We start from the raw sequence: 25,277 nt of genomic DNA, 5'->3' as shown, positions 1-25,277 counted from the left end.
TAATGCAATGATTAATGTCACATTGGACAGCTGGGAGTCACAGTAACGAAAACGTAAACCTCACATTGATCATACGATTAACGTAAATGATTTCAAAGCACAAAAAAAACATTTGAATTCTCATACAATTATACTTATTGGAAAAGTATTACATGACCTTTAGAGTTACGGCATTATATAAGTAATTAGTAATTTCAATAAATTGCTATTCTCATGCTTAAATAAACGATGCTATCCAGTTAAATGTGTTCCGGTTCTTTTTTGAGAGGCGATCCCTCTGTGAGATGGGTACAAATTAATGCAAATGTTTTGCCCAACAAATATGGCTCTCTCCCTCAGTTGAAGTTTATCCAGACTTCTGCTTCTGATAAAAGTTTCATTCATTAACATAATTATGGCTCAGGTAATTCCCTCTGTTACCGAATCTGTTTCTGAAGTTTCAACTTCATCAGTCCGACACAATATGGTACACACATCACACATACGATCTTGATATATATATATATATATATATATATATATATATATATATATATATATATATATATATATATATATATATATATATATTCAAAGTATACGACTGTCCTTGTTGGACATACCAACCACATGAAGTTAACTGTCAGTAGCGTTGTTCTGTGGCTTAACGATCGTTTCTGTGCTGGGTGTCCATAACTAGTAAAGTGAGCAACACTGTAACTTGATTCGGAGCTAACAAGTCGTGAACACACGCGCCATATTTTTCACGTAATTCGTTAACTGGAGGTTTTACCGTACATTTTTGTGAGTTTGTGAATTCATGAATTGGATCTGAACGTGTCTACCATTGTGTAATTCCTTTGCCTTTATCTTGCAGTACCTTCCAACACTCTGTCAACTCGGCGGAGTGAAGGGGTCCGGGGACACCACCCATCCCCCTGTGGGGCCCCTTCTGTCCGGGGCCACGTCCACGATGGGGTCTGGGGGGTCCCTCCGTCAGGGGGTCACGGGCCACCTACCCCTCGGCACTCTACATCAGTCACTGCCTCGCCAACACACAGTCACCCTCCCGCACACCACCACCACCACCACCACCCCCCCTCATCACGCCACCCTTAACCACGCCGACGAAGACGCCTCCTACAAGTCCTTCTCCCGCGACTCTGGTCATGGTGGCTCTGAGCAGGAGGATTCGCCCCGCGCCGGCTGGAATAACCACCACCATCGCTGCTCCAACTCCCTGACGGCAGACATCAAGAACGCGTACCTCTCGAAGCTCAACAGCATCAACGCTGCCGGCGGCCTGGACGGAGGGATAGCGTTCCCCAACATAGAGGGTGGGAGCAAGATCATCACCATGCCCAACAGCTACACAACGCAGCTCTCGCCAGCGGCCGTCCCTCCTGCTGTAGCGGCGATGCTCCGAGTGAACGGCAACACGGCTCGCTCCCACTCCCCCTGGAACCACACCTACATGGAGATCGAGACGGAGGCCGACCCGGTGTATGAGGAGATCGAACGCGAGCGCTGGATAGGGCGGTCCGCTGGCGTTGTCACCGCCCCCACGGGTCAGGAGGCCATGCAGGTGTCCGACCTGTCTGACGAAGACGTGAAACGCGGCACCCCGAGCGACATGAGCCGCCAGTCCTCGCGGAGCTACAGCGACGCCCGGCCTCTCCTCCCCTACCACCACACACAGGGCCACCACCTCGCCCGGAGCCCACAGGATCAGCAGTTCGCCCTGAGCGAGGAGAGATTACGGGACTTCAACGCCGCGCAGATGAGCCGGGACCTGGAACAACTCCAGCAGGCGCAGCAGCAGTTCTCCCGGGAGAACCTGATGACGGTGGCGGTCTTAAACGGGGAGCAGGTCGTCTGCCGCCTGACGTCCCCCTCGAATCCCCAGGCCCCCCAGAGCCTGCCCGTCATTCACGAGGGCAACGGGCGTGGCCTGGTGGCTTCACAGGCAGCCCCTGCCACGAACGGCTACCCTGCCCACCTCGTGGTGTCGCGCCCCAGCCAGCATAGACCCCAGCAATTCAGTGAGTGCTAGTGAGCTGCCGCGGAAGGGGAAAAAAAAATAATAATAATAATACTCTCTTCCTTTGATGGATGATTACAATAACAGGCGTGGACTAAGCAAGTGTCTTTTTAAAATAAACAAAAAGAAAAACACACACTTTTCTCTACCTGTCCGTACCAGCTGGAGTTGAGGAGAGAGAAAGAAGGGAGGAAGAGAGGAGGATGACCACCTCCGCCTTCCAGAAAACCCCCGCCCCCCGTAGACCCACACGTCTGTGGTCTTGGGTCACATATTTGGACACTACAGCGGACGGAATCCTCAATGGTGCAAAGGCTTTCTGTTCGTAGAGTTGCGTCTAAAACGTTCTCCCCAAACACACTCGTTCAGTGAGTCGTACTTTGCCGTTATGACTGAAGCTTTTTGAGTGCATTCACAGCATGAGGGAGGGGACAGAGAGAGAGAGAGAGAAAAAAAATGTATATATAGATATATATATACATCTGCTGTGTTCTCCCTTCTTGAAACATTGTGGCCACAGCTAACAACTAAGATACCTAGTCCTCATTTCCACAATTGGTCTCATTTATTTCTGTGCCACGGAACCACTGCCGCTGTGGTTCTGTTCTGGGGGAGGGAAGGGGTTGGTTTGGTGTGTGTTGGGGAGGAGGGGAAAAAGAAAAACACAGAAAATGGCTTTGAGGCCATTTGTGATTTACGTAAAGAGGTGTTATAACTATCTATTATATATATATATATATATATATATATATATATATATATATATATATATATATATATATATATATCCCCCTCCCCTCCCCCTCCTTCGTTTTCTGTTGAATGTGGTACATTCCAGAGTTTTCAGTGCCCGTTTTCCATTGAAGGTTCCGTGTGTTTTTGTTTTTCGTTTTTTTTTTTCTTTTCATGCCTCAGTGCCACACTATTCTAAACTTCACTTCAGAATCACACAAGTAAACTTGAATGGCTATTAAAGGAAGTGCCTTTTATGGGGGTCTGAAGAGCGTGTACATGTATAGAGGAATATTTGGATGTATATACTGATGTAAATAAATATATTTATATGTACGTTTTCTTAATGAAAAGCCAAAGCTTCTAGATGTAGAAGAGTTCATTCTTTTTTTTTTTGAGAGAGAGAGAGTCATTTCCAACGGGCCTTGTCTTCACTATAGTGGAAGAGAAACACCTCTGCACGTTGACTATATTTACGTATTTCACCTGGGGCGTTTTCGGGGCCGTGAACGGCTGTCAGCGGGTGCCACTCGGGTCAGTGGTAAGGGGGCCAAAGGGTCTACTACCACGCCTATTCACTTTACTCGGGGGGTTGTACAACCCGAATCTACTGGTGCCACTCTTTTGATTCATTCTATTTTTCCCCCTACCCCCTTTACCCTACCCCCAGTCTTCAATGATGAGTACGGCCAGACCCAGGGCCTTTCACTCACCACTCCTCCACCGCAATTTGATTCTCCAAGTCACTGTGTTATGGGAGATGGCGTCATTTAGTCTAGGGCGCCCTTCTGTACTGACTTTATACTAGAGCCAGACCAACAGACACTGTTCATATTAGTTAAGTGCCACAAGCTTTAGCTGGACCCCCGGAGAACGCTTCGGCCATAACCTCTTCTTCAACTTGTGAGCTGTGATACGTTGAATAGATAATCAGTGTAAAAAATATGACAATAAAATGTTTTAATGGAAAAAAAACGATGTTTCATTCATGTCTATGCCATCATCTTGTGTGTGTGTGTGTGTGTGTGTGTGTGTGCTGATCCGTCATTACTCTGTTGTTTTCAAAGACATTTTAGGCATCGCTAAATTGCTGACATCTGGTATTTCTCATTTGCTCTTCTCTGTATGATTCTCTTTGCCTTATCATTCTACTTGTTCAGTCCACCTTCAGCGTGGTAGCGACAGGAACTAAGGCAGACTGGCCTCACTTGCACACACGTCCAATCTCAAACTGTCATGTGTAATGTACTGAGACCAAGGCCCACCATTTACACCCAAGCCCTCGCAGGACACTCCACAGTTTCCACTGACCAGCTCATGTGTCTTGATCCACTGGCAGCTCGTCGCCCCCCGTATACCATATTAATCAAATTATGCTCTCCAGTGCATGCCTCTCACCCCCCCTGAATGTTCCAAGCCCCAGCTTCGTTCCAGGTTCTTTATCTTCCCTTTCTCCATTCATCCCTTGACTCCGAGCACACAAATCCTTTTTTGTCAGTCTTTCTTCACTCATCTTCTCCATTTGCCCAAACACCATCCGAGCAGCTGGGGTCAGCTGCAACGTGAGTCCACCTTGCCTTGACCATTGTCTGTGAGTCCACCTTGCCTTGACTATTTTCTAAGAGACCACCTTGCCTTGACCATTTTCTATGAGTCCACTTTCCTTTGACCATTTTCTATGTGACTCATACAAACTCATGAAAATAGTCTCCAGAAGGACTGTAAGCCATATTTTTTTCACATGAGAAAGTAATGCACATACAGTGTTGCCTAAGCAACAAATATATATGTGAATAACAAGTGTCCATGGACGAAATTTAGACAAGACAAAATCCACATCTAACACTTCAAAAAGAAAATAAAAAAAAAATCAGCGTGCACTTACGTGTATTAAGTGACCATGATTCAAAAATAAGCACAACTGATTGACAAACTTGGGTTAAGTTTATTGAAGGAATTTAAAAATAACTGGTATTCCATTAGCTAATACCATAGCAATCCTTAAGTACACCATTGCCCCTCCAACAAAGAAAAAAATATTGATTCTAACAAAAAAAATATCAATGAACAAATAGACTCTGGCGTCAAATGATGACACAGACAATGAAGATAACGACTGGGAAAATGAATTACAGAACTAAGATGATGCTATTAGCAATCAATAATTGGAGGTGACCACAGCAATACCACAGCAAAGTAATTGGCAAGTTAACGACCACCGTGTTGACCTTAACAACCCAATCACATGCCTCCTGTAATGTCAGTGACTCTGTTAATAACAATAATGTTAATCATCAGGACGAGATGGCTTTAGGAAAGGGAGTTGAAGACGCGTTTCGCTCCACAAGCCAACCAACCTCGCATAAACCCCTCTTCTTTTTTTGACCACATAAACACACATACCTACACAGACATATATAAACATGTACATATTCATGCTTGCCTTCATCCATTCCTGGCGCTACCCCGCCCCACAAAGGTGCAAAGCTCAGAAAATATATATATTCCTATGAGTCCACGGGGAAAATGAAACACGATAAGTTCCCAAGTGCACTTTCGTGTAACAATCACATCATCAGGGGAGACACAAGAGAGAAATATATCGTGTTTCATTTTCCCTGTGGACTCATAGGAATATCTTGATCACGCGCAAAATTGTGATCCTTTCCAATATATATATATATATATATATATATATATATATATATATATATATATATATATATATATATATATATCAATCCACCCAGGATCTTCGCCCCTTTCCGCCCATTCTGCCACTCCCTCACGTCCCCATGGGTCCATCTGTAGCCCCACTCACAAAAGCGCCCCCCATTTACCTAGGTTCTCCCATACATAAACTTGCACTCAATCCATCCTATCCCAAATCCTCCTCACTTATAATGCACTTCTCTCCACATCCACGTGTTTATCCTCAAACCTTTTTCAAGACTCAGCCAACCAGTCACTCAAGTGTGTGTCTCGGGCCGAATCTACCACCAGGACCGCGTCATGGGCAAACAGCAAACGGTGAGTGCACCTTCCCATCTCGTCATCGCTCCAGATTATTCTGTGATAGACCTACCTAAACCTAGACCACATAAGGCCGTTTTCTACGCTTTATTCCACAGGAGGCCGTTTTCTGCGCTTTATTCCACAGGAGGCCGTTTTCTGAGCTTTAATCCACAAGAGGCCGTTTTCTGAGCTTAATTCCACAGGAGGCCGTTTTCTGAGCATTATTGCACAAGAGGTCGTTTTCTGAGCTTTATTCCACAGGAGGCCGTTTTCTGCGCTTTATTCCACAGGAGGCCGTTTTCTGAGCATTATTGCACAAGAGGTCGTTTTCTGAGCTTTAATCCACAAGAGGCCGTTTTCTGAGCTTTAATTCACAGGAGGCCGTTTTCTGAGCATTATTCCACAAGAGGTCGTTTTCTGAGCTTAATTCCACAGGAGGCCGTTTTCTGAACTTAATTCCACAGGGGGCCGTTTTCTGAGCTTTATTCCAGGCCGAAGACTAGCCCAAGTCTCGGCTGGGCAAGACTACAGCACCTAACCTAACCAGCATGATGCTCGCGCGACTCCATTCCCCAAAGTCCAATTCTTTTCCCGCTTCGTCCCAAAAGTAAACATACGCTCTCGCCATCCTCGCGTGACATAGCTGATAAGAACACAAGCCCCTTCTTAGCTTTTCCGATAACGTTCAAAAGACACAGCCCTGGACTGTCCTTCGAAGGGGTGTGACGTGAAAATCCGGTCGATAATCCGCGGTTTATCAGGTGTCACGGACATGGCTGAGGGAGAAGACTTGGACGCCATTGATCGCAAAGTGTTTCGTCCCTGGTAAAAGACGCCGTTCGAACCCCCACCCCACCCTACCTTTTCCCTCCCTTCCTCCCACCTCTGCCTCAAGTTAATGGGATCCCTACCCAACTGAATAGATGAATTAGGTTCATCCTCAGTGGGGATGGACCGTGTACTGGGCGTCACGTCACGTAATGACCATATAGTTAGGATAATGGCCTTCTTGCGATGGTATGACCCACGTCTTAGGTAAAGACCTCAGTGTACGTATGTTAGGGATAAATGACATAGATTGAACAAAGCATGCGTGTGTGTCTTACTTCACAGACATCATAAAAGTTATCATACTACAACGTCCACTTCTTATATAACATCCACTTCTCATACAACATCCACCTATATAACATCCACTTAAAAAACATCCAATTCTCATACAACATCCACTTCTTATATAACATCCACTTCTCATACATCCACTTATATAACATCCATTTAAATAACATCCACTTCTCATGCAACATCCACTTTTCATACAACATCCACTTCTTAAATGACATTCACTTTTCATACAACATCCACTTCTTAAATGATATCCACTTCTCATACATCCACTTCTTATATAACATCCACTTCTTATATAACATCTACTTCTCATACAACATCCACTTCTCATACAACATCCACTTCTCATACAACGTCCACTTATATAACATCCACTTCTCATACAACATCCGCTTATATAACATCCACTTCTTACATAACATCCACTTCTTATGAAACATCCACTTCTTATATAACATCCAATTCTTATATAACATTCTTATATAATATCCACTTCTCAAACAACATCTACTTCTTATATAATATCCACTTATATAACATCCACTTCTCAAACAACGTCCACTTCTTATATAACATCCACTCCTTACATAACATCCACTTCTCATACAACATCCACTTCTTATCTAAGAGGGTTTCTGTATCTAATTACAGCTAATTATGCAATTCTTTGTATGTTACTGCCATTACCATGACTGGATGAAAAACAGGAAGCAATATATGCAAATACCGACATTCCGTTTTCCATCAGTGATCACCCTGCATTAGCCATAAAGTTAAAAAAGAAAACGTAATCATAAATCGATGGCGAATTTAATCATTTGTCTATAATGAACCCGGGATATCGTTTTCTATTGCAAGAGTCCTGGCGCGACCCAGGCCCTTTCGAAAAAAAAGGGCTTCCTGCAGCCCAAGGCGGCGCTACTTCCAGGAGCAGGGAAACGTAAGCTCTTTTAAAGAGAGAGAGAGCGAGAGAGAGAGAGAGAGAGAGAGAGAGAGAGAGAGAGAGAGAGAGAGAGAGAGAGAGAGAGAGAGAGAGAGAGAGAGAGAGACTACGGAGGGCAAATATTTCAGTTATTACCGTTATCATTATGTGTGTGTGTGTGTGTGTGTGTGTGTGTGTGTGTGTGTGTGTGTGTGTGTGTGTGTGTGTGTGTGTGTTATATGTCAAATTCGAGGACGGAGGGTTGAAGAAACACTTAAGACCCTGATGGAGGATTGAACTCTGGCCTCGTTCGACATTTAAATCACATCTCCCTCCCGGCCCCCCTTTACGACCCCCACCCCCTACACTAGCTGCTGGTGTACACAGGGAAGCAGCTGTTGACCCAAATGGGCTCACTCACTCCTCTCACCCCCCCCCCCCCACAGAGGCCAGTCCGGCACACCTGGAGGAGCGACCATGTCATCCCGCACCTGCATTTACCGAGAGGTATAATATCGACCGTCACTACCCCTACTTCTTGAACGCGGTCTACGCCATCCATTAACCTGACACTCGTCATTAGATGTTATATGTCGTATGTCACATGACCCTACAATATCCGTCACACACTGCTATTTCACATGTGGGCAAAGTACATATATATATATATATATATATATATATATATATATATATATATATATATATATATATATATATATATATATATATATATAGTTTTTTTTTTTTTTTTGCTTTGTCGCTGTCTCCCGCGTTTGCAAGGTAGCGCAAGGAAACAGACGAAAGAAATGGCCCAACCCACCCCCATACACATGTATATACATACGTCCACACACGCAAATATACATACCTACACAGCTTTCCATGGTTTACCCCAGACGCTTCACATGCCTTGCTTCAATCCACTGACAGCACGTCAACCCCGGTATACCACATCGCTCCAACTCACCCTATTCCTTGCCCTCCTCTCACCCTCCTGCATGTTCAGGCCCCGATCACACAAAATCTTTTTCACTCCATCTTTCCACCTCCAATTTGGTCTCCCTCTTCTCCTCGTTCCCTCCACCTCCGACACATATATCCTCTTGGTCAATCTTTCCTCACTCATTCTCTCCATGTGCCCAAACCATTTCAAAACACCCTCTTCTGCTCTCTCAACCACGCTCTTTTTATTTCCACATATCTCTCTTACCCTTACGTTACTTACTCGATCAAACCACCTCACACCACACATTGTCCTCAAACATCTCATTTCCAGCACATCCATCCTCCTGCGCACAACTCTATCCATAGCCCACGCCTCGCAACCATACAACATTGTTGGAACCACTATTCCTTCAAACATACCCATTTTTGCTTTCCGAGATAATGTTCTCGACTTCCACATATTCTTCAAGGCTCCCAGAATTTTCGCCCCCTCCCCCACCCTATGATCCACTTCCGCTTCCATGGTTCCATCCGCTGCCAGATCCACTCCCAGATATCTAAAACACTTCACTTCCTCCAGTTTTTCTCCATTCAAACTCACCTCCCAATTGACTTGACCCTCAACCCTACTGTACCTAATAACCTTGCTCTTATTCACATTTACTCTTAACTTTCTTCTTCCACACACTTTACCAAACTCAGTCACCAGCTTCTGCAGTTTCTCACATGAATCAGCCACCAGCGCTGTATCATCAGCGAACATATATATATATATATATTTTTTTTTTTTATTCCTCGTCGCTGTCTCCCGCGTTTGCGAGGTAGCGCAAGGAAACAGACGAAAGAAATGGCCCAACCCCCCCCATACACATGTACATACACACGTCCACACACGCAAATATACATACCTACACAGCTTTCCATGGTTTACCCCGGACGCTTCACATGCCCTGATTCAATCCACTGACAGCACGTCAACCCCTGTATACCACATCGCTCCAATTCACTCTATTCCTTGCCCTCCTTTCACCCTCCTGCATGTTCAGGCCCCGATCACACAAAATCCTTTTCACTCCATCTTTCCACCTCCAATTCGGTCTCCCTCTTCTCCTCGTTCCCTCCACCTCCGACACATATATCCTCTTGGTCAATCTTTCCTCACTCATTCTCTCCATGTGCCCAAACCATTTCAAAACACCCTCTTCTGCTCTCTCAACCACGCTCTTTTTATTTCCACACATCTCTCTTACCCTTACGTTACTTACTCGATCAAACCACCTCACACCACACATTGTCCTCAAACATCTCACTTCCAGCACATCCATCCTCCTGCGAACAACTCTATCCATAGCCCACGCCTCGCAACCATACAACATTATTCCTTCAAACATGTTCCTTCAAACATACCCATTTTTGCTTTCCGGGATAATGTTCTCGACTTCCACACATTTTTCAAGGCTCCCAAAATTTTCGCCCCCTCCCCCACCCTATGATCCACTTCCGCTTCCATGGTTCCATCCGCTGACAGATCCACTCCCAGATATCTAAAACACTTCACTTCCTCCAGTTTTTCTCCATTCAAACTCACCTCCCAATTGACTTGACCCTCAACCCTACTGTACCTAATAACCTTGCTCTTATTCACATTTACTCTTAACTTTCTTCTTCCACACACTTTACCAAACTCCGTCACCAGCTTCTGCAGTTTCTCACATGAATCCGCCACCAGCGCTGTATCATCAGCGAACAACAACTGACTCACTTCCCAAGCTCTCTCATCCCCAACAGACTTCATACTTGCCCCTCTTTCCAAGACTCTTGCATTTACCTCCCTAACAACCCCATCCATAAACAAATTAAACAACCATGGAGACATCACACACCCCTGCCGCAAACCTACATTCACTGAGAACCAATCACTTTCCTCTCTTCCTACACGTACACATGCCTTACATCCTCGATAAAAACTTTTCACTGCTTCTAACAACTTGCCTCCCACACCATATATTCTTAATACCTTCCACAGAGCATCTCTATCAACTCTATCATATGCCTTCTCCAGATCCATAAATGCTACATACAAATCCATTTGCTTTTCTAAGTATTTCTCACACACATTCTTCAAAGCAAACACCTGATCCACACATCCTCTACCACTTCTGAAACCACACTGCTCTTCCCCAATCTGATGCTCTGTACATGCCTTCACCCTCTCAATCAATACCCTCCCATATAATTTACCAGGAATACTCAACAAACTTATACCTCTGTAATTTGAGCACTCACTCTTATCCCCTTTGCCTTTGTACAATGGCACTATGCACGCATTCCGCCAATCCTCAGGCACCTCACCATGAGTCATACATACATTAAATAACCTTACCAACCAGTCAACAATACAGTCACCCCCTTTTTTAATAAATTCCACTGCAATACCATCCAAACCTGCTGCCTTGCCGGCTTTCATCTTCCGCAAAGCTTTTACTACCTCTTCTCTGTTTACCAAATCATTTTCCCTAACCCTCTCACTTTGCACACCACCTCGACCCAAACACCCTATATCTGCCACTCTGTCATCAGACACATTCAACAAACCTTCAAAATACTCATTCCATCTCCTTCTCACATCACCACTACTTGTTATCACCTCCCCATTTACGCCCTTCACTGAAGTTCCCATTTGCTCCCTTGTCTTACGCACCCTATTTACCTCCTTCCAGAACATCTTTTTATTCTCCCTAAAATTTACTGATAGTCTCTCACCCCAACTCTCATTTGCCCTTTTTTTCACCTCTTGCACCTTTCTCTTGACCTCCTGTCTCTTTCTTTTATACTTCTCCCACTCAATTGCATTTTTTCCCTGCAAAAATCGTCCAAATGCCTCTCTCTTCTCTTTCACTAATACTCTTACTTCTTCATCCCACCACTCACTACCCTTTCTAAACAGCCCACCTCCCACTCTTCTCATGCCACAAGCATCTTTTGCGCAATCCATCACTGATTCCCTAAATACATCCCATTCCTCCCCCACTCCCCTTACTTCCATTGTTCTCACCTTTTTCCATTCTGTACACAGTCTCTCCTGATACTTCCTCACACAGGTCTCCTTCCCAAGCTCACTTACTCTCACCACCTTCTTCACCCCAACATTCATATATATATATATATATATATATATATATATATATATATATATATATATATATATATATATATATATATATATATATATCTTCTTTCCCCTGAAGTACTCACACATTAACCTTGATGCCTAACATTCTATACACATTCTACCGCAATATATATATATATATATATATATATATATATATATATATATATATATATATATATATATATATATATATATGGATTTGTATGTAGCATTTATGGATCTGGAGAAGGCATATGATAGAGTTGATAGAGATGCTCTGTGGAAGGTATTAAGAATATATGGTGTGGGAGGAAAGTTGTTAGAAGCAGTGAAAAGTTTTTATCGAGGATCTAAGGCATGTGTACGTGTAGGAAGAGAGGAAAGTGATTGGTTCTCAGTGAATGTAGGTTTGCGGCAGGGGTGTGTGATGTCTCCATGGTTGTTTAATTTGTTTATGGATGGGGTTGTTAGGGAGGTAAATGCAAGAGTTTTGGAAAGAGGGGCAAGTATGAAGTCTGTTGGGGATGAGAGAGCTTGGGAAGTGAGTCAGTTGTTGTTCGCTGATGATACAGCGCTGGTGGCTGATTCATGTGAGAAACTGCAGAAGCTGGTGACTGAGTTTGGTAAAGTGTGTGGAAGAAGAAAGTTAAAAGTAAATGTGAATAAGAGCAAGGTTATTAGGTACAGTAGGGTTGAGGGTCAAGTCAATTGGGAGGTGAGTTTGAATGGAGAAAAACTGGAGGAAGTGAAGTGTTTTAGATATCTGGGAGTGGATCTAGCAGCGGATGGAACCATGGAAGCGGAGGTGGATCATAGGGTGGGGGAGGGGGCGAAAATTCTGGGGGCCTTGAAGAATGTGTGGAAGTCGAGAACATTATCTCGGAAAGCAAAAATGGGTATGTTTGAAGGAATAGTGGTTCCAACAATGTTGTATGGTTGCGAGGCGTGGGCTATGGATAGAGTTGTGCGCAGGAGGATGGATGTGCTGGAAATGAGATGTTTGAGGACAATGTGTGGTGTGAGGTGGTTTGATCGAGTAAGTAACGTAAGGGTAAGAGAGATGTGTGGAAATAAAAAGAGCGTAGTTGAGAGAGCAGAAGAGGGTGTTTTGAAGTGGTTTGGGCACATGGAGAGAATGAGTGAGGAAAGATTGACCAAGAGGATATATGTGTCGGAGGTGGAGGGAACGAGGAGAAGAGGGAGACCAAATTGGAGGTGGAAAGATGGAGTGAAAAAGATTTTGTGTGATCGGGGCCTGAACATGCAGGAGGGTGAAAGGAGGGCAAGGAATAGAGTGAATTGGAGCGATGTGGTATACCGGGGTTGACGTGCTGTCAGTGGATTGAATCAAGTCATGTGAAGCGTCTGGGGTAAACCATGGAAAGCTGTATAGGTATGTATATTTGCGTGTGTGGACGTATGTATATACATGTGTATGGGGGGGGGGGTTGGGCCATTTCTTTCGTCTGTTTCCTTGCGCTACCTCGCAAACGCGGGAGACAGCGACAAAGTATAAAAATATATATATATATATATATATATATATATATATATATATATATATATATATATATATATATATATATTCCTATGAGTCCACGGGGAAAATGAAACACGAAAAGTTCCCAAGTGCACTTTCGTGTAATAATCACATCATCAGGGGAGACACAAGAGAGAAATATAACAGTCAGTTGATATACATCGAAGAGACGTAGCTAGGACGCCATTTGGTAAACATGTTTCCCAAATGGCGTCCTAGCTTCGTCTCTTCTGGTTCTCCAAACACCCTGGAAATCACGCCAGTGTCGGCCACTGTACAGAACTGGGTGAGTGTATCCGTCAGTAGCCAGTGGCCGGATCCTCAAACTTCAGCTGCCGAACGCCTCAGTCAGCCGGGGGGAGGACCGGACACAACGCTCCACCATGGCGGACAAATACAAATTACCCTCTGAAGCTTATACCAGAGCCCTGGGAGAGGCGAGAAATACATATATACATACACACGGGGATGGGGAGGATGGTGGTGGGTAGGGGGAGTAAAAAGAATGTGTATATATATGTATATATACCAAACGCTATATATTCTATTGGAGTCGTCAGCTGGGGTGGAAAAGGGCCTCTGTCCACTGGGTGTAAGCAGTTACCGGCCCGCCCGCCCGCCAGGTATGAGCGAGACAATCTCTGGCGCGGGAGCCACCGCTGAGGAGGAGGTGGGAGGAGGAGGACAGAGAGAGCGAGGAGAACGTCCCGGGGCTCTTGGCCAGATTGGTTCGTGGCGGGCGGGCGGGCGGGCGGGCGTCGCTGTATTATAACGATTGTCGGCGGAGGGAGGGAGGGAGGGAGGGAGGGAGTGTGGGTATGTCGTGGGGGACGGCACCATCCCCCCCCCCCCCCCATGTCCCTGGGATTTCTCATTTGCAAGTTGGTGGTGGCGGCGGCGGAGGAGGGAAGGGAGGAGGGAAGAGGCGAAATAAAAGGAGGGACGTGGAGTGCTATGTGGTGTGTGTGGGGGGGGGGGCACCCTGCCCGGGCCCCCCCAAGGGCTCAGCGTAATGACACAGACTCCGGGGAGGGAGGGCGCCCCGCCCCGCCCCGCCCCACCCCGGGTTTCGGGGCGAGACGAACCAATGCGCAGGTGGCATCGAAGTGCATACGGATGATCTAATCAGATCCGGACTCGGGTAAATAGAGAGGGTATGTGGATGGGGCACACACACACACACACACACACACACACACACACACACACACACACAGCGGCAGGCAGGCCCGCCCCAGACGTGACTTAAAAGTCTGTCGGCACAAACTCGCTCAGAGAGAACAGCAAATACGACGAAATGTCTGCCAGGAAATATTACAAGAGTGCGTTGAAGTGCACGGATATACAACCTGCAAATATTACAAGAGTGCGTTGAAGTGCACGGATATACAACCTGCAAATATTACAAGAGTGCGTTGAAATGCACGGATATACAACCAGGAAATATCACAAGAGTGCGTTGAAGTGCACGGATATGCAACCAGGAAATATCACAAGAGTGCGTTGAAGTGCACGGATATACAACCTGCAAATATCTCAAGAGTGCGTTGAAATGCACGGATATGCAACCAGGAAATATTACAAGAGTGCGTTGAAGTGCACGGATATACAACCTGCAAATATTACAAGAGTGCGTTGAAGTGCACGGATATACAACCTGCAAATATTACAAGAGTGCGTTGAAATCCACGGATATACAACCTGCAAATATCACAAGAGTGCGTTGAAATTCACGGATATACAACCTGCATATATCACAAGAGTGCGTTGAAGTGCACGGATATACAACCTGCAAATATCACAAGAGTGCGTTGAAGTGCACGGATATGCAACCAGGAAATATCAAGAGTGCGTTGAAGTGCACGGATATGCAACCAGGAAATATCAAGAGGGCGTTCAAATGCACGGATATGCAACCAGGAAATATGAGTGCGTTGAAATCCACGGATATGCAACCAGGAAATATCACAGAGTGCGTTGCAGTGCACGGATATGCAACCAGGAAATATCACAGAGGGCGTTTCAGTGCACGGATATGCAACCAGGAAATATGAGTGCGTTGAAATCCACGGATATGCAACCAGGAAATATCACAGAGTGCGTTGAAATGCACGGATATGCAACCAGGAAATATCACAGAGTGCGTTGCAGTGCACGGATATACGAACACAAAGCAACACTGAGCGTGTTGTTCATACTTCACACATCAGTAATAAAATGCCTCACGAATCTCATCTCTCCACAACTTAAAAGTACGAAGACATAATAAGACATGGTCAAAAGTTGAGACGACGGAGCCATTACCGGAATTAAGAGAACGTAGTTGCAGTGAAGAAGGCTTGTTACAGGCCTTCAAGGTGTGTGTGTCACTCGTGGAAAAGAGAAGAGTAATGGGCAACTTGAGCAAGATCTCCGAGCTTCCCCCATGTGTCCCGGGCAGGGAGCCATGATCACAATATGTTGTGGACGTGAGGCCAGTCCTACAACACAGGCAAGAATTAAACAACCACAGAGAACTACATGACAATAAAGCTAATATATGGTTGTAAACGCCGTGACGAAGGTGTAGTAACGTTACGAACGCCATGAAGGTGTAGTAACGTTACGAACGCCATAAAGAAGGTGTAGTAACGTTACGAACGTCATAAAGGTGTAGTAACGTTACGAACGTCATAAGAAGGTGTAGTAACGTTACGAACGTCATAAAGGTGTAGTAACGTTACGAACGCCATAAAGGTGTAGTAACGTTACGAACGCCATAAAGGTGTAGTAAAGTTACGAACGCCATAAAGGTGTAGTAACGTTACGAACGCCATAAAGAAGGTGAAGTAACGTTACGAACGCCATAAAGGTGTAGTAACGTTACGAACGTCATAAAGAAGGTGTAGTAACGTTACGAACGTCGTAAAGGTGTAGTAACGTTACGAACGTCATAAAGGTGTAGTAACGTTACGAACGCCATAAAGGTGTAGTAACGTTACGAACGTCTTAAAGGTGTAGTAACGTTACGAACGTCATAAAGAAGGTGTAGTAACGTTACGAACGCCGTAAAGAAGGTGTAGTAACGTTACGAACGTCATAAAGAAGGTGTAGTAACGTTACGAACGCCATAAAGAAGGTGTAGTAACGTTACGAACGTCATAAAGGTGAAGTAACGTTACGAACGCCGTAAAGGTGTAGTAACGTTACGAACGCCGTAAAGAAGGTGTAGTAACGTTACGAACGTCATAAAGGTGTAGTAACGTTACGAACGTCATAAAGGTGTAGTAACGTTACGAACGTCATAAAGGTGTAGTAACGTTACGAACGCCATAAAGAAGGTGTAGTAACGTTACGAACGTCATAAAGGTGTAGTAACGTTACGAACGTCATAAAGGTGTAGTAACGTTACGAACGCCGTAAAGAAGGTGTAGTAACGTTACGAACGTCATAAAGAAGGTGTAGTAACGTTACGAACGCCATAAAGGTGTAGTAACGTTACGAACGTCATAAAGAAGGTGTAGTAACGTTACGAACGTCATAAAGAAGGTGTAGTAACGTTACGAACGCCGTAAAGGTGTAGTAACGTTACGAACGTCATAAAGGTGTAGTAACGTTACGAACGCCGTAAAGGTGTAGAAACGTTACGAACGTCATAAAGAAGGTGTAGTAACGTTACGAACGCCATAAAGAAGGTGTAGTAACGTTACGAACGCCATAAAGAAGGTGTAGTAACGTTACGAACGTCATAAAGAAGGTGTAGTAACGTTACGAACGCCATAAAGGTGTAGTAACGTTACGAACGTCATAAAGAAGGTGTAGTAACGTTACGAACGTCATAAAGGTGTAGTAACGTTACGAACGCCGTAAAGAAGGTGTAGTAACGTTACGAACGTCATAAAGGTGTAGTAACGTTACGAACGTCATAAAGAAGGTGTAGTAACGTTACGAACGCCGTAAAGGTGTAGTAACGTTACGAACGCCGTAAAGAAGGTGTAGTAACGTTACGGACGCCATAAAGGTGTAGTAACGTTACGAACGCCATAAAGGTGTAGTAACGTTACGAACGCCGTAAAGGTGTAGTAACGTTACGAACGCCATAAAGTAGGTGTAGTAACGTTACGAACGTCATAAAGGTGTAGTAACGTTACGAACGCCATAAAGGTGTAGTGACGTTACGAACGCTATGAAGGTGTAGTAACGTTACGAACGCCATAAAGGTGTAGTAACGTTACGAACGCTATGAAGGTGTAGTAACGTTACGAACGTCATAAAGGTGTAGTAACGTTACGAACGCCATAAAGAAGGTGTAGTAACGTTACGAACGCCATAAAGAAGGTGTAGTAACGTTATTTATTTATCTATTTTGCTTTGTCGCTGTCTCCCGCGTTTGCGAGGTAGCGCAAGGAAACAGACGAAAGAAATGGCCCAACCCACCCTATACACAATGTATATACATACACGTCCACACACGCAAATATACATACCTATACATCTCAATGTACACATATATATATACACACACAGACACATACATATATACCCATGCACACAATTCACACTGTCTGCCTTTATTCACTCCCATCGCCACCTCGCCACACATGGAATAACAACAACAAAGGCCCCATTCGTTCACACTCAGTCTCTAGCTGTCATGTAATAATGCCCGAAACCACAGCTCCCTTTCCACATCCAGGCCCCACACAACTTTCCATGGTTCACGAATGCTATAAAGGTGTAGTAACGTTACGAACACCATAAAGGTGTAGTGACGTTACGAACGTCATAAAGAAGGTGTAGTAACGTCACGAACGCCAAAAAGGTGTAGTAACGTTATGAACGCCATAAAGGTGTAGCAACGTTACGAACGTCATAAAGAAAGTGTAGTAACGTTACGAACGTCATAAAGAAGGTGTAGTAACGTTACGAACGTCATAAAGGTGTAATAACGTTACGAACGTCATAAAGGTGTAGTAACGTTATGAACGCCATAAAGAGGGTGTAGTAACGTTACGAACGCCATAAAGAGGGTGTAGTAACGTTACGAACGTCATAAAGGTGTAGTAACGTTACGAACGCCATAAAGAGGGTGTAGTAACGTTGCGAACGTCATAAAGGTGTAGTAACGTTACGGACAACATAAAGAAGGTGTAATACCGTTACGAACACCATAAAGGTGTAGTAAAGTTACGAACGCCATAAAGAAGGTGTAGTAACGTTACGAACGCCATAAAGAAGGTGTAGTAACGTTACGAACACCATAAAGGTGTAGTGACGTTACGAACGTCATAAAGGTGTAGTAACGTTACGAACGTCATAAAGAAGGTGTAGTAACGTTATGAACGCTATAAAGGTGTAGTAACGTTACGAACGCCATAAAGGTGTAGTGACGTTACGAATGTCATGAAGGTGTAGTAACGTTACGAACGCCATAAAGGTGTAGTGACGTTACGAATGTCATGAAGGTGTAGCAACGTTACGAACGCCATAAAGGTGGTGTAGTAACGTTACGAACGCCATAAAGGTGTAGTAACGTTACGAACGCTATGAAGGTGTAGTAACGTTACGAACGCCATAAAGGTGTAGTAACGTTACGAACGCCATAAAGAAGGTGTAGTAACGTTACGAACGCCATAAAGGTGTAGTAACGTTACGAACGCCATAAAGAAGGTGTAGTATCGTTACAAACGTCATAAAAAGGATTGTAGAAAAAGCATAGTTCAAATCGCTGTACCATAGAAAAATCTAACGTATTTACGTATACGACAGTGAGAGGCAAGAGGCCCATACATCTTTCCCACCATAGAAGGAGGAAAAAAGAGCAAGGAGTGACTTGATCACAAGAATCAAGAACCTCCATCAGTCTGACGACAGTGCTTGTGAGCAAATATTCGAAAGAGACAAAGATCTGGGGGCCACCTGGAGCTATAGGGAGGAACTGAGGAAGAAAGCTGCTGCAAATGGACCAGGTATTGAAGATGCAAATGCCGAGGACAGACCAAACAGACAAAAAATATGGAGAATTTATACAAAGAGGAGTGTCACGAGTGTAGAACTCTCTACCAAAGCTGTGCAGATAGGCCATCATAAACATATCATTACGTATAAAATGATACGTTTCCAATTGTCTTAATTCACACTGGAAATATGCAACCACCACCCCTTGTTCCTCTGTGTTTTCCTAGTCATTCGACGCAAGAACACCACTCAGACCATTTTCTTTAATTGTTACCTGTATTCAGACCATTTTCTTTAATTGTTACCTGTATTCAGACCATTTTCTTTAACTGTTACCTGTTTACAATCATTTTCCTGTTCTCTCCTCCTGTCTTATCATACATGTTCTACTTTGCTGAACATACTGTTCACCCAAAAACACCTACAGATCCTTCTGTACACTGCATGACAGTACCACCATACCTCCGTGGTGCAGTGGTCAGTCCATGGGGAGGCCGAGGACACACTCGCATGGGGTGTTCGAATCCTGGGGCGTGGCAATACAGCCCACATCCAACCCTGGCGTTCATCCACCCATAGGGCTGGTCGATAAATGGGGACCTGGCTTAAACTAGCATGATTTTCTGTGTATATACAAACATATTTAGGAGTAAACACACGATACCTATGTACTAGGTTAAGAGACGGGGTAACACCAGTGTAAAAAAAAAAAAAAAAAAAAAAAACTCAGTAAGATAGTAATCTCCTCTGAACACCCTCTCCCCCCCCCCCGGGGCGTTGATTGGTGCTAACATTTACCATATATTACCTATATTTGTCGTCCCTGAGGCCTCTCATTACTCGGACATAAACAAACACATGTTTCTGCAACTCGTATTCTCACCCTTGTGAAGGCATCGTGAATACTTAAGCTTCCCCCTCCGTTTTCTTCATTTTTTTTTACTCACCATTTTCTTAATCATTCAGCAATGACTTCTTTAATTCCGTCCCTTCGCTTACGTCCCCGTACCATCTACCTTTGCCATGCCTTACAACCCTCCCCACCTAATTATCCCGCCTCCTTTGTACCTCCCCGTTCGTCCACGCCTCTCATTATCATCGTCTTCTTTTCCCTCTCCTCTAACCCCATTCTACACTTTCTGGTATTACTTTTTTTTTTCTAAAGTCATCCGAGACGGCACTGGCGACTGAATGCCCTAATCAAGACCATTACATTAACTATATATATATATATATATATATATATATATATATATATATATATATATATATATATATATATATATATATATTTCATACATATTCGCCATTTCCCGCGTTAGTGTTAAGAATAGAGGACTGAGCCTTTGAGGGAATATCCTCACTTAGCCCCCTTCTCTGTTCCTTCTTTTGGAAAAGTAAATATGGGAGGGGAGGATTTCCAGCCCCCCGCTCCCTCACCTTTTAGTCGCCTTCTACGACACGCAGGGAATACGTGGCAAGCATTCTTTCTCCCTTATCCCCAGGGACAATATAGATAATTTAAAGAGAGAAAAACCTGCACACTTTCCATGTGGCTTAGGGGGGGGGGGGTGACGACAGCGGAAACATTGCCTGTCGTGTCCTTCAGGCCAAATACATATCAAGTTCTATTCTTAACTGCCAAATCACCTCGTTAACAATCCTATTGAGGCATACTAGTTCGCCTCATTCGAGGCAAAAGCGTTGGCCCACGAGTTTGTATACATTACTACGAGAGGCACTGGGCCAACCAGTGACTCGTTACTTAACGAGAATTTAAGAGTTTTTAAGTAAACTGTGGGATTCTCTAAGTGTGTAAAACTGTAATTTCGTCACTTATAAGTATCGTCAAGTGGGCAGAGATCTCAGCGGAAGGGAAATTGTATGGTAAAAGCAAGTCAAAACTCAACAGGGGACAGTTTTACGTCATGCATTCATAAGTTTCGTTCAAATCTTGTAAACAGGTTCCGACGCCTGTCCGGATGACACAGAGTTTTATCCGGACTAAAAGTCGATATATCAACAGGACAATGATGCTATAATAAAACTAAGAAAACATATAAAGTGAAATAAATGCCTATTACCCTTTTTATTCATGCATTTCAGTAAATGCCGCCATGCCTTTACCTTTTTTATCTTTTATCCGGATTTCTCAAATATACTGGATGAATTCAGGTGTCCACAGGACTTCGGTGCACGAATTAATGCTAATGAAAACTTTTCCACACAGCGTCTATATACATCCATAGACATCTGAACTCACGATTTACATTCCCAGTCCTCCAAAAGAAATCGTAATACATAAAAACATTAAAAACTTCACCAAAAAAATATAAAATCAATCTTTAAAAATTAAAATTCCATATTGTTTAACTTCCACATTTTAGACATTCATAAAACTCTTACTTAACCTAACGTTTTCCCTGAACCTCATACCCTAAACCCCCTAATGCATAGATAAATACCAAAATAAACAAAGAGTTTTTTGAAAGGCAGTAAACCATAATAATCCTAAACTCATATTAGTCCTTACCTTAGCCAAAAAAAAAAATGTATATACCAATAAAGACGTAAACAATTCACACCGACACATTTTCTACCTTCATAAAATACACACTGAGTCCCGACATGCGTCCATTTCAAACTACATCTAAACTTGGCTTACCTATTTAAACGAGGGAGATAAACCTATGAGCTCTTCTGTAGCCTCTAGTATTCTTTAATGTATGGCACAACTCCTCCTTCTTCCTCCTCCGTGTCCATAGTGGAATAAATGCCCTGAAGGCCATGGCCAAAATTGGCACGTCCCGCTACGCTTCGTGGTTCAGCCTAGAAGTCAAAATGCACAAAACCAAATGAGATGTTCTAATAATCATCAAAGTTACTTTAATAAATCAAAAATTCATCATTATAGTATATATATAAATTAAACATTATTATTAATATATCTTTAATTATCTTAAAGAATAATGTATATTTTTATTTCGATAAAATGTGCACTCATAAGTATACATCTTCGCCTGACTTAGAAAACGAAGTCCAACATGGCAACGTCTTGAAAAATAAATTTGAAATTTATGTGATAATTCCTGACGGAAGCCCAGAGCACTGTCGCCTGCCAACAGAAGGGCGCCGCCCCAGTAATCCAGTAATATATATATATATATATATATATATATATATATATATATATATATATATATATATATATTCTTTTTTGCTTTGTCGCTGTCTCCCGCGTTTGCGAGGTAGCGCAAGGAAACAGACGAAAGAAATGGCCCAACCCACCCCCATACACATGTATATACATACGTCCACACACGCAAATATACATACCTACACAGCTTTCCATGGTTTACCCCAGACGCTTCACATGCCTTGATTCAATCCACTGACAGCACGTCAACCCCGGTATACCACATCGCTCCAGTTCACTCTATTCCTTGCCCTCCTTTCACCCTCCTGCATGTTCAGGCCCCGATCACACAAAATCTTTTTCACTCCATCTTTCCACCTCCAATTTGGTCTCCCTCTTCTCCTCGTTCCCTCCACCTCCGACACATATATCCTCTTGGTCAATCTTTCCTCACTCATTCTCTCCATGTGCCCAAACCATTTCAAAACACCCTCTTCTGCTCTCTCAACCACGCTCTTTTTATTTCCACACATCTCTCTTACCCTTACGTTACTTACTCCATCAAACCACCTCACACCACACATTGTCCTCAAACATCTCATTTCCAGCACATCCATCCTCCTGCGCACAACTCTATCCATAGCCCACGCCTCGCAACCATACAACATTGTTGGAACCACTATTCCTTCAAACATACCCATTTTTGCTTTCCGAGATAATGTTCTCGACTTCCACACATTCTTCAAGGCTCCCAGAATTTTCGCCCCCTCCCCCACCCTATGATCCACTTCCGCTTCCATGGTTCCATCCACTGCCAGATCCACTCCCAGATATCTAAAACACTTCACTTCCTCCAGTTTTTCTCCATTCAAACTCACCTCCCAATTGACTTGACCCTCAACCCTACTGTACCTAATAACCTTGCTCTTATTCACATTTACTCTTAACTTTCTTCTTTCACATACTTTACCAAACTCAGTCACCAGCTTCTGCAGTTTCTCACATGAATCAGCCACCAGCGCTGTATCATCAGCGAACAACAACTGACTCACTTCCCAAGCTCTCTCATCCCCAACAGACTTCATACTTGCCCCTCTTTCCAAAACTCTTGCATTCACCTCCCTAACAACCCCATCCATAAACAAATTAAACAACCATGGAGACATCACACACCCCTGCCGCAAACCTACATTCACTGAGAACCAATCACTTTCCTCTCTTCCTACACGTACACATGCCTTACATCCTCGATAAATATATATATATATATATATATATATATATATATATATATATATATATATATATATATATATATATATATATATATATTCTCTTTCTTTTAAACTATTCGCCATTTCCCGCGTTAGCGAGGTAGCATTAAGAACAGAGGACTGGGCCTTTGAGGGAATACCCTCACCTGGCCCAGTTCTCTGTTCCTTCTTTTGGAAAATTAAAAAAAAAAAAAAAAAAAAAAAAAATGAGAGGGGAGGATTTCCAGCCCCCCGCTCCCTCCCCTTTTAGTCGCCTTCTACGACACGCAGGGAATACGTGGGAAGTATTCTTAATCCCCTATCCCCAGGGATAATATATATATATATATATATATATATATATATATATATATATATATATATATATATATATATATATATATATATATATATATATATATATATTCGCTATTGCCCGCGTTACCGAGGTAGCGTTATGAACAGAGGACTGAGCCTTAGAGGGAAAATCCTCACTTGGCCCCCTTCTCTGTTCCTTCTTTTGGAAAAGTAAATATAGGAGTGTGACAGTGAAGGGAGGATGTGTCTGTCTTGTGTGACAGTGAAGGGAGGTAGTGTCTGTCTTGTGTGACAGTGAAGGGAGGATGTGTCTGTCTTGTGTGACAGTGACGGGAAGTTGTGTCTGTCTTGTGTGACAGTGACGGGAGGTTGTGTCTCTCTTGTGTGACAGTGAAGGGAGGATGTGTCTGTCTTGTGTGACAGTGACGGGAAGTTGTGTCTGTCTTGTGTGACAGTGACGGGAGGTTGTGTCTGTCTTGTGTGACAGTGACGGGAGGTTGTGTCTGTCTTGTGTGACAGTGACGGGAGGTTGTGTCTGTCTTGTGTGACAGTGACGGGAGGTAGTGTCTGTCTTGTGTGACAGTGAAGGGAGGATGTGTCTGTCTCGTGTGACAGTGACGGAAGGTTGTGTCTGTCTCGTGTGACAGTGACGGGAGTCTGTGTCTGTCTCGTGTGACAGTGACGGGAGGTTGTGTCTGTCTCGTGTGACAGTGACGGAAGGTTGTGTCTGTCTCGTGTGACAGTGACGGGAGTCTGTGTCTGTCTCGTGTGACAGTGACGGAAGGTTGTGTCTGTCTCGTGTGACAGTGACGGAAGGTTGTGTCTGTCTCGTGTGACAGTGACGGGAGGTTGTGTCTGTCTCGTGTGACAGTGACGGGAGGCTGTGTCTGTCTCGTGTGACAGAGTGAGGTATTGCCTATCTCGTGTGTGAGTTCGTCTGTCATGTGACAGTCAGAGGAGTGTTGTGTCTGTCTCGTTTGACAGGGAGGTAATCCCTGTCCCGTGACAGAGAATTGAAGGTATCTATATGTCAAGCTTTACCATAATTTACAATGTCACAGTCGTAATACACAAGTGGATATATATATACGTCCCGCCATCTAAATTCCGTCACCCCCATTCCTAATATGGCCAACTGCACTAAATAATGCCACCTCAAGTTTTCTCATCATCT

The 25,277-nt window shown here is 43.7% G+C and overlaps 1 protein-coding gene and 1 long non-coding RNA gene across 5 annotated transcripts in view; one reads left to right on the top strand and one right to left on the bottom strand.

Moving 5' to 3' along the window:
- Window positions 1-3,727, top strand: part of LOC139764908 (latrophilin Cirl-like) — a 256,100-nt gene extending 252,373 nt beyond the window's left edge. For 3 of the 4 annotated variants that reach the window (XM_071691979.1, XM_071691980.1, XM_071691977.1), the window contains one exon: window positions 857-3,727. In XM_071691979.1, coding sequence (XP_071548080.1) covers window positions 857-2,032 — 1,176 coding nt within the window. In that variant the 3' untranslated portion in view covers window positions 2,033-3,727. The remainder of the gene's footprint in view (window positions 1-856) is intronic. The other variant, XM_071691981.1, reaches the window with a different exon arrangement.
- Window positions 1-22,216, bottom strand: part of LOC139764909 (uncharacterized) — a 170,622-nt gene extending 148,406 nt beyond the window's left edge. Inside the window, exon 1 of the long non-coding RNA XR_011716487.1 lies at window positions 22,062-22,216. This is a non-coding gene — a long non-coding RNA (uncharacterized lncRNA). The remainder of the gene's footprint in view (window positions 1-22,061) is intronic.
- Between the last annotated feature and the right edge of the window lie 3,061 nt (window positions 22,217-25,277).

Source organism: Panulirus ornatus, chromosome 51 (assembly GCF_036320965.1).
Source record: "Panulirus ornatus isolate Po-2019 chromosome 51, ASM3632096v1, whole genome shotgun sequence".
NCBI classification, from domain to species: domain Eukaryota; kingdom Metazoa; phylum Arthropoda; class Malacostraca; order Decapoda; family Palinuridae; genus Panulirus; species Panulirus ornatus.
Note: the sequence above shows the minus strand (reverse complement) of the source record. Positions and strands in the feature narration are given on the sequence as shown.